This window comes from Felis catus, chromosome B1 (genome assembly GCF_018350175.1).
Source record: "Felis catus isolate Fca126 chromosome B1, F.catus_Fca126_mat1.0, whole genome shotgun sequence".
Lineage (NCBI taxonomy): Eukaryota > Metazoa > Chordata > Mammalia > Carnivora > Felidae > Felis > Felis catus.
Genome location: NC_058371.1, coordinates 165,752,032 through 165,764,932, shown reverse-complemented (window position 1 = coordinate 165,764,932; position 12,901 = coordinate 165,752,032). Strand labels below are relative to the sequence as shown.

The 12,901-nt window shown below is 36.0% G+C and overlaps 1 protein-coding gene across 1 annotated transcript in view; it reads right to left on the bottom strand.

Annotated features, from left to right (window-relative positions):
• GABRA4 (gamma-aminobutyric acid type A receptor subunit alpha4) overlaps positions 1-12,901 on the bottom strand; it is a 72,126-nt gene that overhangs the window by 37,459 nt on the left and 21,766 nt on the right. Inside the window, exons 7-8 of the mRNA XM_003985405.6 lie at positions 12,170-12,322; positions 5,601-5,860 (exon numbers count right to left, since the gene is read on the bottom strand). Coding sequence (XP_003985454.1) covers positions 5,601-5,860; positions 12,170-12,322 — 413 coding nt within the window. The remainder of the gene's footprint in view (positions 1-5,600; positions 5,861-12,169; positions 12,323-12,901) is intronic.

Here is a 12,901-nt window from a genome sequence, read left to right as displayed (position 1 = left end):
TGCACTATGTACTTTACATGTATGATGTTATTAAACCCTCATGATAAGCCTTTTCAGTAGGTTCTCTTATCACCCCCAGTTTGTAAATGTGGATCCTTGAGACCATGTCCTTGAGATCCCTGAGCTCAGTCAGAATAAGACACATACATGGGAAATATGGCTTGAGTTTGACTTTGAACAGTGGGTAGTAAAAAAGGAGATTCTCATGAGTGCACTTGAGTTACTGAATTCAAGAGGAACCTTCAATTTTTTATTTTTTATATCATCTTTTTATTAAAGACTCTAAGTAGAGCAAATAGCTCTTTAATTTTGTAAATATCTCTGTAAAAGGGGCACTTGGGTGGCTCAGTCAGTTAAACATCTGGGTATTGGCCTCATCTCGGGTCAAGATCTCCTGGCTCGTGGGATCGAGCCCCATCAGTCCAGCAGAGCTGCACTGACAGCACAGAGCCTGCATGGGATTCTCCCTCTCTCTCTCTGCCCCTCCCTCCCTTGCTCTTGCTCTCTCAAAATAAATAAATGAAAAAAACATATTTTAAAAATATCCTTGTAAGAATCTATGAAAAGTCCATGAAGAATAGTTATGGTGAAAAGGAAACAGACAAAGAAATTGAGTAGATGGGAATGGAAAGGTATGCTGCAGTCTGAAAACAGAAATCATTATCGTGTGAAGGGAGACAATGCCCTGCTACAGAATTGCCACTATCTAAACTTGAACTAATTTAGCTTCTTCATTAAATGTGGTTCACTGCTCTTCTCTGTTCTAGTGAATGATGCCACCACCATCTCATCCTCCATTTCTGTCACTCAACATTTCTAATCCATCGTTAAAGCTTTAGGCTTAAAAGTATGGGTTTTGTTGGCCCAGCCCTGCAACCTACCAGATAAATGATTTGGGGAAGATCACTTGATCTCTATCAATTTCCTTATTGGTAAAACATGGATTCCAACAGGACACATCTTGTAAGTTTTTAAAATTAAGTTATATATAAAATGTCTGTAAAAGTTCTTGTCACTGACATGTAAAAAGCATTCAGAATATTTTGCCATTGTTATTTATCCATAGAAATATGAACAAAAGATTATTGGGCTGATCATTTTATGCATGTGTATAATATATACATTCTAATGACTATTATTCATAAGTATATCATAAATTAAATAGTACAAAACAGAGTTTTAATAAAAGAGAATAAGTTTTACATTCAGATACAGCTGAATTAATCTAAATATTGGTTTACCATTTCTTGACTACATCACCTAACAATTGCAAGCCTCAGTTTCTTCATTTGTAAAATAGTTATCATGATCTTGAAACAAAGTAACACATGTAAAGCCTATCACATAGTACCTGACACAATTTAAAAGCCAAAGTAATTTGAGTCATTATATCATTGGATTTTTTTCACAAGATACCACATATACTCATAAATGCATACTTTCTAACTGAACAAGGACTACAGGATATATTTTCAAATGAGTTTTTAAAATATGATTTTGAGAAATCTTCTCCTTTTATAGTTATTCTCTAAACCATCCTATTAATCCAAATCACCTGCATCAGTAAGAGAGTAGATACTCTAAGAAGTAGTGAGGATATGAAAGGGTACGACCACAACAGTGAAGATCAACTCAAATACTGGAAGGACAGAATCAAAGGCAGAATTAAGGTAAGAGAAGCACAACAGCTGCTTTGCCTCTTGAGATGCCCAAAGACATATTCAAGCTGCCCATAGCTGCCCTTGGATTCTGCCAATCGGCCTTTTCTCCTTGCTCCATGAATATTCCATAAACCATACGCTTTCCAATTCCCAAAGAATAGAAGTGGTCACCATACACCTCTGCTAGGCCATTAACTGGCCATAGGACACATATAGTGACAATGAATCCAACCACTAGTGACCTTACCCAAAGACAGAATTACCAAATGTCATGTAGTCTCTGAGGGCAATTCCAAATAAGGGGTTTGAGCATATTTTAAACAAAGGCAGCTTCATTCAAATAAGTAAACAGTCACACAAGCTGGAATACATATTTGAATAAGCAAATTTCAGCTGTCTGATTAGAATTTCTACTGAAACTCCAAACCTTATATATTTTTAGAATATTTCCTTCCAATAACATATTTTAAAATGTTACTCTTAAGATATTCTTTCTCCTCCTAAATTTTCTTCTCCCTCTCTCTCTCTCTCTCTCTCTCTCTCTCTCTCTCTCTCTGTTCCTCACACTCTCCTCTCAATTTTAATGTGTTTTCAACCTTCATAGTTGAACTTGATACTAAAGCCATTCAATGACAACTGACACTGCAATGTCAGCTATGCTCTGGCAGCAATCTGGAGTTAGGAGGATGGGCTAACCCATTAATCACTGTCTTTGGAACACAGATATTCGTCAAGTAAACTGCTGTGGAGATATGGGTTATCATACACAAACAATCACATATTGTAGAGGACCGGAAGCCTACGATGCATATTTTGACCAGATTTCCTTCCCAACCTTTAAATACTATGAATTCTTGACTCTGGGTATGTCATTTGCACACAGGTTGTGGCCCAGCCTGCCAAGAGGAGTTACTGAATCAGAGTGGACTTAGCCAATTGCATGTGCTCAACCAAACATTTACTGACAATGGCAACTACTCCAACCAAGTGATAAATTTAAGGGAACAAATAGAAGATTATTGGTTCTCTTCCCACCTTTGGAAATTCTGCAAAATAACTTAAGTGTTGATAACATTCCATTATAGCACTAGGGCAAGTTCACTTTGCAAAAATGAAAAGAACTATGCCAACTCATCATAAATAGAAAAAATATGTATATAAAATATGTCTCCAGAATCTCTGGACTTGAGCAATCCTGGGGTTGGGGGAAGTTAGCACCTACATGGGAGAGTCAGAATGATTTACGCTTTCGACATTATTAGAAAATCATTAGTAGAAATATCTTGTTTCAATACTTAAAATTAACCACTAGTGATATAAAGATATATATAGCTTCCAAAGTACATGAAAAAATAAACACTAAGAAATTTTGTGAGAAAGCTATATAACAAAAGCTAATATTAAGAAAGAATTCAAAAAATATAAAAATCAGACCAAATAGAATTCAAGGGAAAAGGTATTATATGGGACCAAAAAAAGGTTATTTTACAATTATTAAATATATATACGGATATGAAAATAGAGCAGATATGAATCTTTACATGTTGAATATAAGGGTATCAAAGTGTATAAAACAAAAAAAGTTAAAAGGCAAAAAAAAAAATTTGACACAGGCTCATATTAGTGGGAGAATTTTTTGTGTCTTTCTTGGTATTTGAAAAATCAAGAAGACAAGAGGTGATTTGTTAGACAAATGAAATAATAATGTTTTAAGTAAAATTGATTTAATAACTAAAAATCAACTTCTTTCAAATTGCCATCAAACATTTATAAGTTTTTAACATAATACAGAACACAATGGAAGTATGATAACATTTACATTTATACAGGTAACATTTCTGAACACAATGTGATACAACTAGAAATGGACAGTGGAGCTAAATAAATAAACCAGTTCCACTTTGGAAATTTTATCTTCCAAATATCATAGAGAAAAACAATCGCGTAATTGTAGAATATTTTGCAAATAATTATGGTAATATATATCAAAAGTTATTAACTATGGATAAGGGTGTATGCAATATAGCTCATGGCAATAAAGGAAACTATTATTAAAGAAGAAACAGTGAAAACAAATTACTAAGAATTAACCAAAAAACTAGAAAAGAGTAACACAATTAACCTACAAAAAGATGGAAATAAAATAAATCATGAATCAACAATTAGAACACAGAAACAGTTAAATAAATGAATACATACATACATACATAAACAAATATCCAAGACTTAACTTTTTTTTGAAAGAAATAGTAAATAGAATTTTTCTACCAAGGCCTACAAGAGAGCAAAACAACTAAAATCACAATAAAAGTCAGAGAGGGCATAAATCTACCCATGGGTAATGGGAAAGGGCTAAAACTGCCTGATTTAAAAAATCAGTTTTTTTTTTTAACTGAATACAGTGTACAAAATCCATTCTAATGATTTTGAAAATTTTTCGAAACGGTTTACTCTAGAGGAAAATGTAAATTAAGTCAATTCAAATGGACTTAATGGAAAGGGCAATAATTTTCCTACCTGCTCACGTGTTATTCTTAGAGAACCAGTGCCTGGAGCTCGTAGGAGCTATAGGTTGTTGACACTTCACCAGTTAATCCCTGCTAGAGCGAGCATGGAACCTGATTTGTTCTACCGCTGTGTCCTCGGAGGACTTCCCCGACCACTTGCATGCCACCCCCCCCCATGCACCTTCCCACAGAAGACTTCCCCCGACCACTTGTATTCTGAATGGCACCCCAGCCCTCTCACAATGCGGCAGCGCTTCCTTCCTCTTAGGTGCTTCTGCACTATCACAGCACTGTCGGCATCTAACATGCGCTGTTTTTTAAAGTTTTAACATTTATTCATTTTTGAGAGACAGAGAAGGACAAAGAGTGAGCGGGGGAAGGGCAGGGAGAGAGGGAGGCAGAATCCGAAGCAGGCTCTAGGCTCTGAGCTGTCAGCACAGAGCCCAGAGGCAGGGCTTGAACTCATGGACCGCAAGAGAACTGAGAGAGATTGTGACCTAGGCAGAAGTCTGATGCTTAACCAACTGAGCCACCCAGGTGCCCCTATTTATGCAGATGATTTTAAACCATCTGTCTCCCTCTCCTCATTCCACACACTTAAATGTAAGCTCCATAGAGCGGGATATTTGTTTAGGAGGGGGGTTACCTACACTGTTGATTCTCAGACCAAAACAGAGTCTGTCACGTGGTTGGCAATGAATGTGTATTTGCTGGAGTTAGAAAATGAAGGAATTAATGAATGATTTAACAAATACAGGGAATAAGTTATTCTCTACACACAATAAAGTCGATCATTATATATACTGTGATTTGGGCAAAAGAGTTTTAAACCATTACTTGTGGTTGAATTTTTTATTGCAGAATCACTAATGTGCTCAATGTAAATTACAGTAGCTCTTAGGTTTTTACATCCTTTTAGGTCTGTTCCCTTAGGATAAGAATTCTCAGTCTTTGGTGTACATCGACTACAATTATGGGTGTTTTGTTTATTGGTTTTATTTTCTCGTTTAATACAAGGGCACAGGCCCCATCCAGTCCCATGGGATAGTGCTAATGTGGGATCATGTTAAGAACCGCTGCTTTATTTTGTTCAATGAACTCTACCAAAATGCTTTGTCAACCCACTTAAAGATATCCATAGGTTCCTCTTAAGAGTATACCTAAGATTTTGCCTGTCAAAAATCTTTTAATTCTGGCAACAAGTTACAAACAACTAGCTACACGTAAATCTAGCTCGTCCAAATATGTTTAATTTTTAGGCCATTAATCACCGTGTTAAAGTTGAAATTTACAATTATCCTTTTATATTTTTCCAGACTTTAAATAACTCACAAATTGTTATTGGGATTTTCAAATTCTCAGTTTTTCCCCTGGCAATGCAAATCTGCCCAAAAAGTTGAAATCTTAAACTGAAGGAGATTAAGTCAAATACCTGTAGAGGTGTTTCAGGATGCTTTTCTCTCAGCACTGGAGCAGCCGGGATCTCCTGGGGGGCTTTTGATGACTTCCTTTTGGCTTTTTCCATTTGAATATTGGTAAAATAATTGACAGCAGCAAACTCAATAAGTGCGGAAAATACGAAAGCAAAGCAGACAGCTATAAACCAATCCATGGCAGTAGCATAGGACACTTTGGGCAAAGAATGCCGGGCACTGATGCTCAGTGTGGTCATGGTGAGGACTGTGGTTATCCCTTCAAAACCAAAAGAGCAAAGAGACAAAATACTTTACCATTACTTCTATGAAACCAAAGCAACAAACCAACAAACCAACAAACCTAGGGATTTGGTGGGGTAGGGTTTACAAATTTTTCAATATCTCAAACCAAACCATCTTTAGTGGAAGATTTGAATCCTAGTGGTTCAGTGAAATTAGCACAGGTTTTTTTGTTAATTTTTTAAATGTTTGTTTATTTTTTGAGAGACAGAGCGTGGGCAGGGAAGGGGCAGAGAGAGGGAGACACAGAATCTGAAGCAGGCTCCAGGCTCTGAGCTGTCAGCACAGAGCCCGATGTGGGGCTTGAACTCACGAACGGTGAGACCATGACCTGAGCCAAAGTCGGATGGTTAAACGACTAAGCCACCCAGGCGCTCCAGCACAGGTTTTTGAGTAAGACACAGATATAATTAAAATCCTGCCTCTATATTAATCATTGGCTCAGTGCCACCTGGATTAAGTAAGGAAAACTCACTGGGCTTCATTTGATACTTACCTATTGGGTTTGCTATAAAGATTACAAGTATATAAGGCACCTGTCATATATTGGATTGGTATTAGTATCTGAGCCAACATACCTGAGAAAGTCAACACATCCATCTAACAGGATGTGTGACTTATTGAAGTATTCAATTCTCAACCAGAAGTGAGAAGTTGATAGCATTGTAATTTGGACCATCAAAATTTCTGGGATAGGTATGGCCCATTGCTATTGAGAATCATTACCAGAAAAAGCATGAATTATAGATATTTACAATCCTTAAGTGAATATTACCTATTGAATTAAGATAATAATAAAATAACAATAATCTAGTTGTGAAAGAGCTTAATTTATAAAAGGCAGTACATGTAGATTTCTGAAAAAATTGATTTCTAGAATAATTTTGTTTTAAATATCGGACATCTACCATGCATCAGTTCGTGGTAGGCAGGAAAATCTTTGCAACAGGAATAGAAGTACTTCTCTTTCATCAACAGGCTTCCAAAGCATATCATTTCCAGGGAAGCCTTCTCCTCAACCTAAAAAAAAGGTTAGTCCCCATTCTCAGTATAAAAATTCCACTTGCCACGAGAACTACAGAGAAATGCATTATTTAAAGATGCTAGTAGTTGACTCTTTCTGCATCTCTGTCTATCTGTATATTTAATCTATGTTATCTAGTTAAGCTTGGAAATTTCTGTGAGAATTTACTATATCCATTTAAACTCATTCTATATAATGCTCAGGATAGCTCATGAATTGACACACCCAGATGTCGGGGGATGAGGAGGAGGAAGATAGTGATGATGATGATGATGATGATGATGATGATGGAGACACCTAAACTATATATTCCAATCCATGTCAATCCTTAGTTGAAAGCCAAATAATACATGTCAAACTGAAGAAAAAGTGAGCCCCATGCAGTAAAGGAATAATAATATTTGAGCTTAGGGAGAAATTATATTGTCTCCTCAACTCAGCATTTAATTATATTCTTCCTTGTTCCCTAATTATTCCATGTATGTAAGCCTGTTTCCACAACTCGATTTAGTGTAGCCTCCTTGAGGGCATAAATGTCTAACATTTCTTCAGGACAGACCACACCTCATATAGTGCTGGATACATGACTAATGCATAAGAAATAAAAACTCATTTTTTTCACCTCCTCACCAACCCATTTTTTTCTCTAGTCCCCTCTTAATTGTCAATTTTAGAACATAAAAAAATTAAAGCTACTTGCAGTATATAAACTATAGATCTTTTAAAAATATTCCATAAACAGAGAGAAATTTGAGGATTTGGTTGTATTCCCTTTTAAAAAAATAATGGTGATTTTTTTTAGAGTTTTATTTGTCTAAAACAGATTTTAAAATGTATGCTTGGTGAAATAAGGAGATATGAAAATAGCTAGAAAATGGAGTATTGGGAATTTATTGGACTTCATTTCAGAAAGAGACCTTAGAACTTTTAGGCCTCCATTTTGAATCTCAGAAAAAATGGCAGCTTTCCCATGCTGTCTATGAAATGTAAATTAATTTTAAAAATTTTAGCTACATAGTTTGAAAATAAATCAAAGTTTTTCTTCTTATTCATAAAAATTTAAGTTTAATGGTCTATTAAGAATTTAAAAATGTTCTACAACTTCCTTACTTCCCCTACTATGCTGAAAACTATGCTGAAAACTACTATGGTGAAAAACTATGCTGAAAACACTTGGGAATAAAACATGAACAGTGCAGCCTCAATAAGAATACTACTCAGAACTCAGGAAATTCCACAGAGCAGGTGATAACAAAAAAGGAAAACTCAAACCCAACTATAAGCAATTTGGGATTTCCCATGTTGCTTTGAACATTTGTTTCTTGTACTAGAACAATTTCTCCCTCAGACCTCAAGTAATGGTCTTCATCTTCTCCTCCTATCATAGAAAGAAATTCCTTTGTTAATGTAAGTAGGATATTAATGCAATTATTGAGCCATGAACCCCAAAATTACTTTCTGATCATTAAGGAGGGTAAATCCCCAGTTTCATAAAGATGTTAAATTATGCTAGGGACATAAATGCAAAAAATCCTGGATATGTGGCCACTTTCCATTCCTTTTTCACTGACTTGAGTCAATTTAGTTTTAAGTTTGTAGAATAGCCATTGAAGGGTATATGATACTATGGTTCATCTTTCCTGACTATTGGCAAAGTTAGGAAAGGTAGCCTGCATAAACAATTGGCTAAGTGTTTGAAGTTGCCATCCTTTTCTTTAGACATTAAAAAGTTCTGTCTGCCTGGTGATCAAATTTAAAGAAAGCACTAGCATGACAGGAATGTGCTTATTACAGCTGTTTTTAGACAGAGCATTTGGTTCAATAAATACTAAAAGAATTGCAAACAGAAGCCAACCCTTTGGATAAGAAGCCATGCTTCCTCTGCATCTAGGAAGACATTGCATCTGCTCTAAATGGCTTTGCTGGCATCTACCCTCAAAACACTTCAACAACCACAGGATTTTTTTTGACACATTCAAGTATTGATGCCAGTACCTGCTTTTATAATGCTGAATATGTACCATATTGGGTGGCCCGGGAGCTGGGAGAGGACGTGGAAGAGTGGGCTAAGACTGTGCACAAGAGTAAATTTTTGGCCGGCCACTCCAAGAAAATGAACTAGTAATGATTTAGACATGCCAGCTGGCATTTACTCTGGTTTAACATTTTACTATACTGGAATAATTAGAAGACTTAAAGGCATGCAACTTTGCAGATAGAAGGCCTTTGGAGAGAATGTACTCATAGTTACACTAATTTTTTTGAAGGGGAGTCTGTTTTTTGCATGATTTCTAGTGATATCTCTGACCCAGCAAATTCTCTCCCTGAATGAAGAGGGAAATGAAAATTAGGGGAAAAAATATTAATCCAGAATGAATTTTTTACTTGAATCTCATATGAAATAGATTGCCAATGATCCCCCAAACACTTTAAACTTAACTTCCTTAGGAAAATACCATCTCAGGGCCTCAATGAACAATTTAATAACTACCATCCTGACACATCTTAGACATTTCAAGACTTCATTATTGTGCATAATTTCCCTGGTCAATCAAAACCAACATCTCGGCACATAAGCTCAAGACAGGCAAATGTCACAGTTCAAATGGAAAAAGCTACCCACAAATTATCTTCAGCACACATCCATACAATCTCACTCAGTAGCTCTGGATACTCCACAAGTGCCCACATCATACTTCCTGTGAAGACAGAATGACAGAGTAGAAATGGCAGAGTTCTCAACGTTAGACAGAAACTGTCCTGGGTCCATCACTTATAAGTAGGTGACTTTATACAAGTTTCTTGATTTCTCTGGCTTCTTTTGCTTCTCCATGAAAAATTAATAACACCTACCTTGCTGAGCTATTGTGAAGGTTACACAAGATGGAACATCTTATCCTTACTACATGCTACTTAATTTCCTCACAGTGTCTGCGTTATCAAGAAATCTGTAGGAAATGTTGGGTGGCTACAGCTGTAATCAATGTTATCCTTCTCCGCACTACTGGCGATTTCCATTATTTGGGGACAAGTGAGACAGTGGCTACCAGTTTGTGTTGAACCGAAAAAGCACCCAAAGCTTATCAAGCAATCACAATAAACATAAACTACAGAGAAGCTTTAATTATAGTATCAAGTGGTGGTCTCAAATGAGGTAGGTGGCAGGGTAGACTTATAATAATCAACATTGAAATAAAATGCATTGTGTGATAGGCATTCCTTCAAGTGCTTTATCCAAATTAATTTATTTAATCTTCATAGCAACCCTGTGAAGTAGGTACAACCATGTATCCTGTTGTAACACATGCAGAAAAGAGCAGAAGCAACTCACTGATGGTTTGTCAGCAAATCAGTGGCAGACCTAGTGGTTAGAACCCTGGCTGCAGAATCTGTATTAAGATACTATTATACCTTCACCAGATGCACAAATGATGGTCAGTATTTTCTGTTCTAGGTGTTCTTTAAGACCACAGAGAAAAGATGATAAAAATAAGTGATTTTGCTTTTATTACCAATGAAATAGTTCCTGAAATATTGATATTATTGGTGCCAGGGAAAGTTAAAGAACTTTGGTCTGATGCTCAGCCTCAGCAGGTACTTCCTGCCCAGTCAGGCTGACTCAACATGACATGGAAACACCCAAGATTAGTATGGGCACTAAATGAGATAATGAGCATAAAGGACGTAGCAGAGTGCCTGGAATTACACAACAGAACAATATATGTTTTCTTGAAAAAGCAACTAAAAATCAAGGAAATCAAGTCGGAACAAGGTAAATCTCCTCTCTGTCAGAGAAGTATGAGAGAGAGTAACTAATATGTACTAAGTGCACCATATGCCCTGTGATGAGGACCGCACATAAATCCACATCCTCACTAGTCTATGAAAGAGAGATGTATTAGCATGGATATGTATATGGATGGAGAAAATAAGTGCCAGATTCCGGTTTCAAACCCCAATCTGTTATGGTGCGAAGCTTAGATTTGTTATTTTCTGTTTCATTTTTACATACGTTTTTAATAGGTAAAATTTATTCAACACTTGCAACATGGATTTATTCTTTAATTGAACCTTTGCAACTCTATGAAGAAGGCAGTGCCATGATACCTGCTCACTACCCTCCTGGGGTCATACCCTGCCTCCAGGATTGACCTTTAAGCAGTGGTTTCCCCAGTAGGGTTCTTGAGTAAACCTAAGACTAAAGGAGGGTGGGTGCAGTGTCTATGGAAAATGCCCTCACATTCACGTGCACTGAGGACACTAAGACACCTTATGAGTTCTCTATAAGGATGGGGAAGTGAGATGAGAAGCTCCTACTTCCCCCACTTTCTTCTCACCAGCATCCATCCCCTCAGCTCTTGTATGATAAGGAATATTCTCCCGTGGCTTTAATCCTAGTAACTAGAAAAAGCAAAGGGAGATTGACATCTCTTGTGAGGACTATACCTCCAGTCCAGAGCAACTGGGAACATTTTCTTTCTTATCCTGCTACTGAATGCTTGTGCTACTCACAATCAATAGAAAAAGAATAGAGAAATTTGTTAAGTTACATAAATACCATTATAACTAATTATATTATTTAAAAGCATGACTGATATGTAGAAGACTTATGAAGAGCTATAAAATTTAAAACTGATGTGTTCTGGACCTCATATAGCTTAGAATATGATATATAGAAAGCCACTATAAAAATGAAAAGAAGAAAATATCGTGTGTTCAGAAAAAAAGATTTAACTAGAATATAACAATAAGCTAATTAACTAGGCGTATAATACCATCCAACTCAATGCATTTAAACCACTTGCATTTTGTTCCTCTTCATTAAAAGGCAAATTTTTCTAAGGCTTTCATATTTATTCAGCCATGACTTTTATTTGTTTTATTGTAAGTTCCCAGTGCATTTCATTTTAACACCTAGATATGATTTTAATTCAATTACACAACATTAAGGTAGGAGCCCAAGAATGTCACCAAAAGTGAAATCATATCCAGTTTCACACTTGGTCTTCATCTGCCGGGTCTTCATAAGAGAAATCTGATGGGGCCCCAAAGGAAGGGATAGACTGTCCATATCCCCTCAAGCCTTATTCGTCTTGGCTGGGAAAAATGGAAAGCTTATGTGATTCTTTTCTGAATACAGCTTGATATATAACCGTTTAATATTTTCTTAGAAAAAAAAATTATGTCTATGACCTATTCCCATGAATCGTGATCAAAATATAATGTGAACAAAAAATACCCAAGAAAATGAATCTCAATTACCAAACACAGTCCTAGCTGGAACTGATTCCTTGTTTATCCAGAATGAAACTTGAGAAAGAATCACTGTCATAATACATGGAATATATGTCTGAATCATAAAGTAACCCATCTTCCGTCTCAGGTGGAAGTAAACTGTCATAACAATATATTCACCTACAAATAAAACATGAGGAAAATGTATTATTGGTTATGCAGGCAATTAGTCAATAACTTCATAATCATATTTCAGCCTAAAAAGAGCATTTTAGACAAAGAATTATCTGTTGTGCATAGCAAGCAAACTGAGAAATATATAGTTCTTAACTATGGGGAAAATGACCCTGAACACAATTATTGTTCTATACGGTGATGAAGCCATTTAATACATTAAGCTATAACTTTTAAAAAATTCTTGCAGCGCTGTCTATTTTAAAGGTCCAGTACTGCAAAAGCAATTACCATTCAATTTCAGCATTTTCTAAGAGCAGAATTTAGACCGAACTTTTATGGAAAGTCAGTAGGAAAAAAAATGGAAACACACACACATTTGAAAATACTGCCTTAGTTTTCAGAAAGAGCTATATTTCTCAATGTTATATATATATAAAGAAAAATACAAAGAGAAACATATAACATAGAACCATAGTTAACATCCCTGAGTTCAGGTATATTTTATGGGCATTTAGACAAGCTAATAAGGGAAACAAACTGTAAGATTTCTAATGGCTGTTGATAAGTACTTTTAATATTACA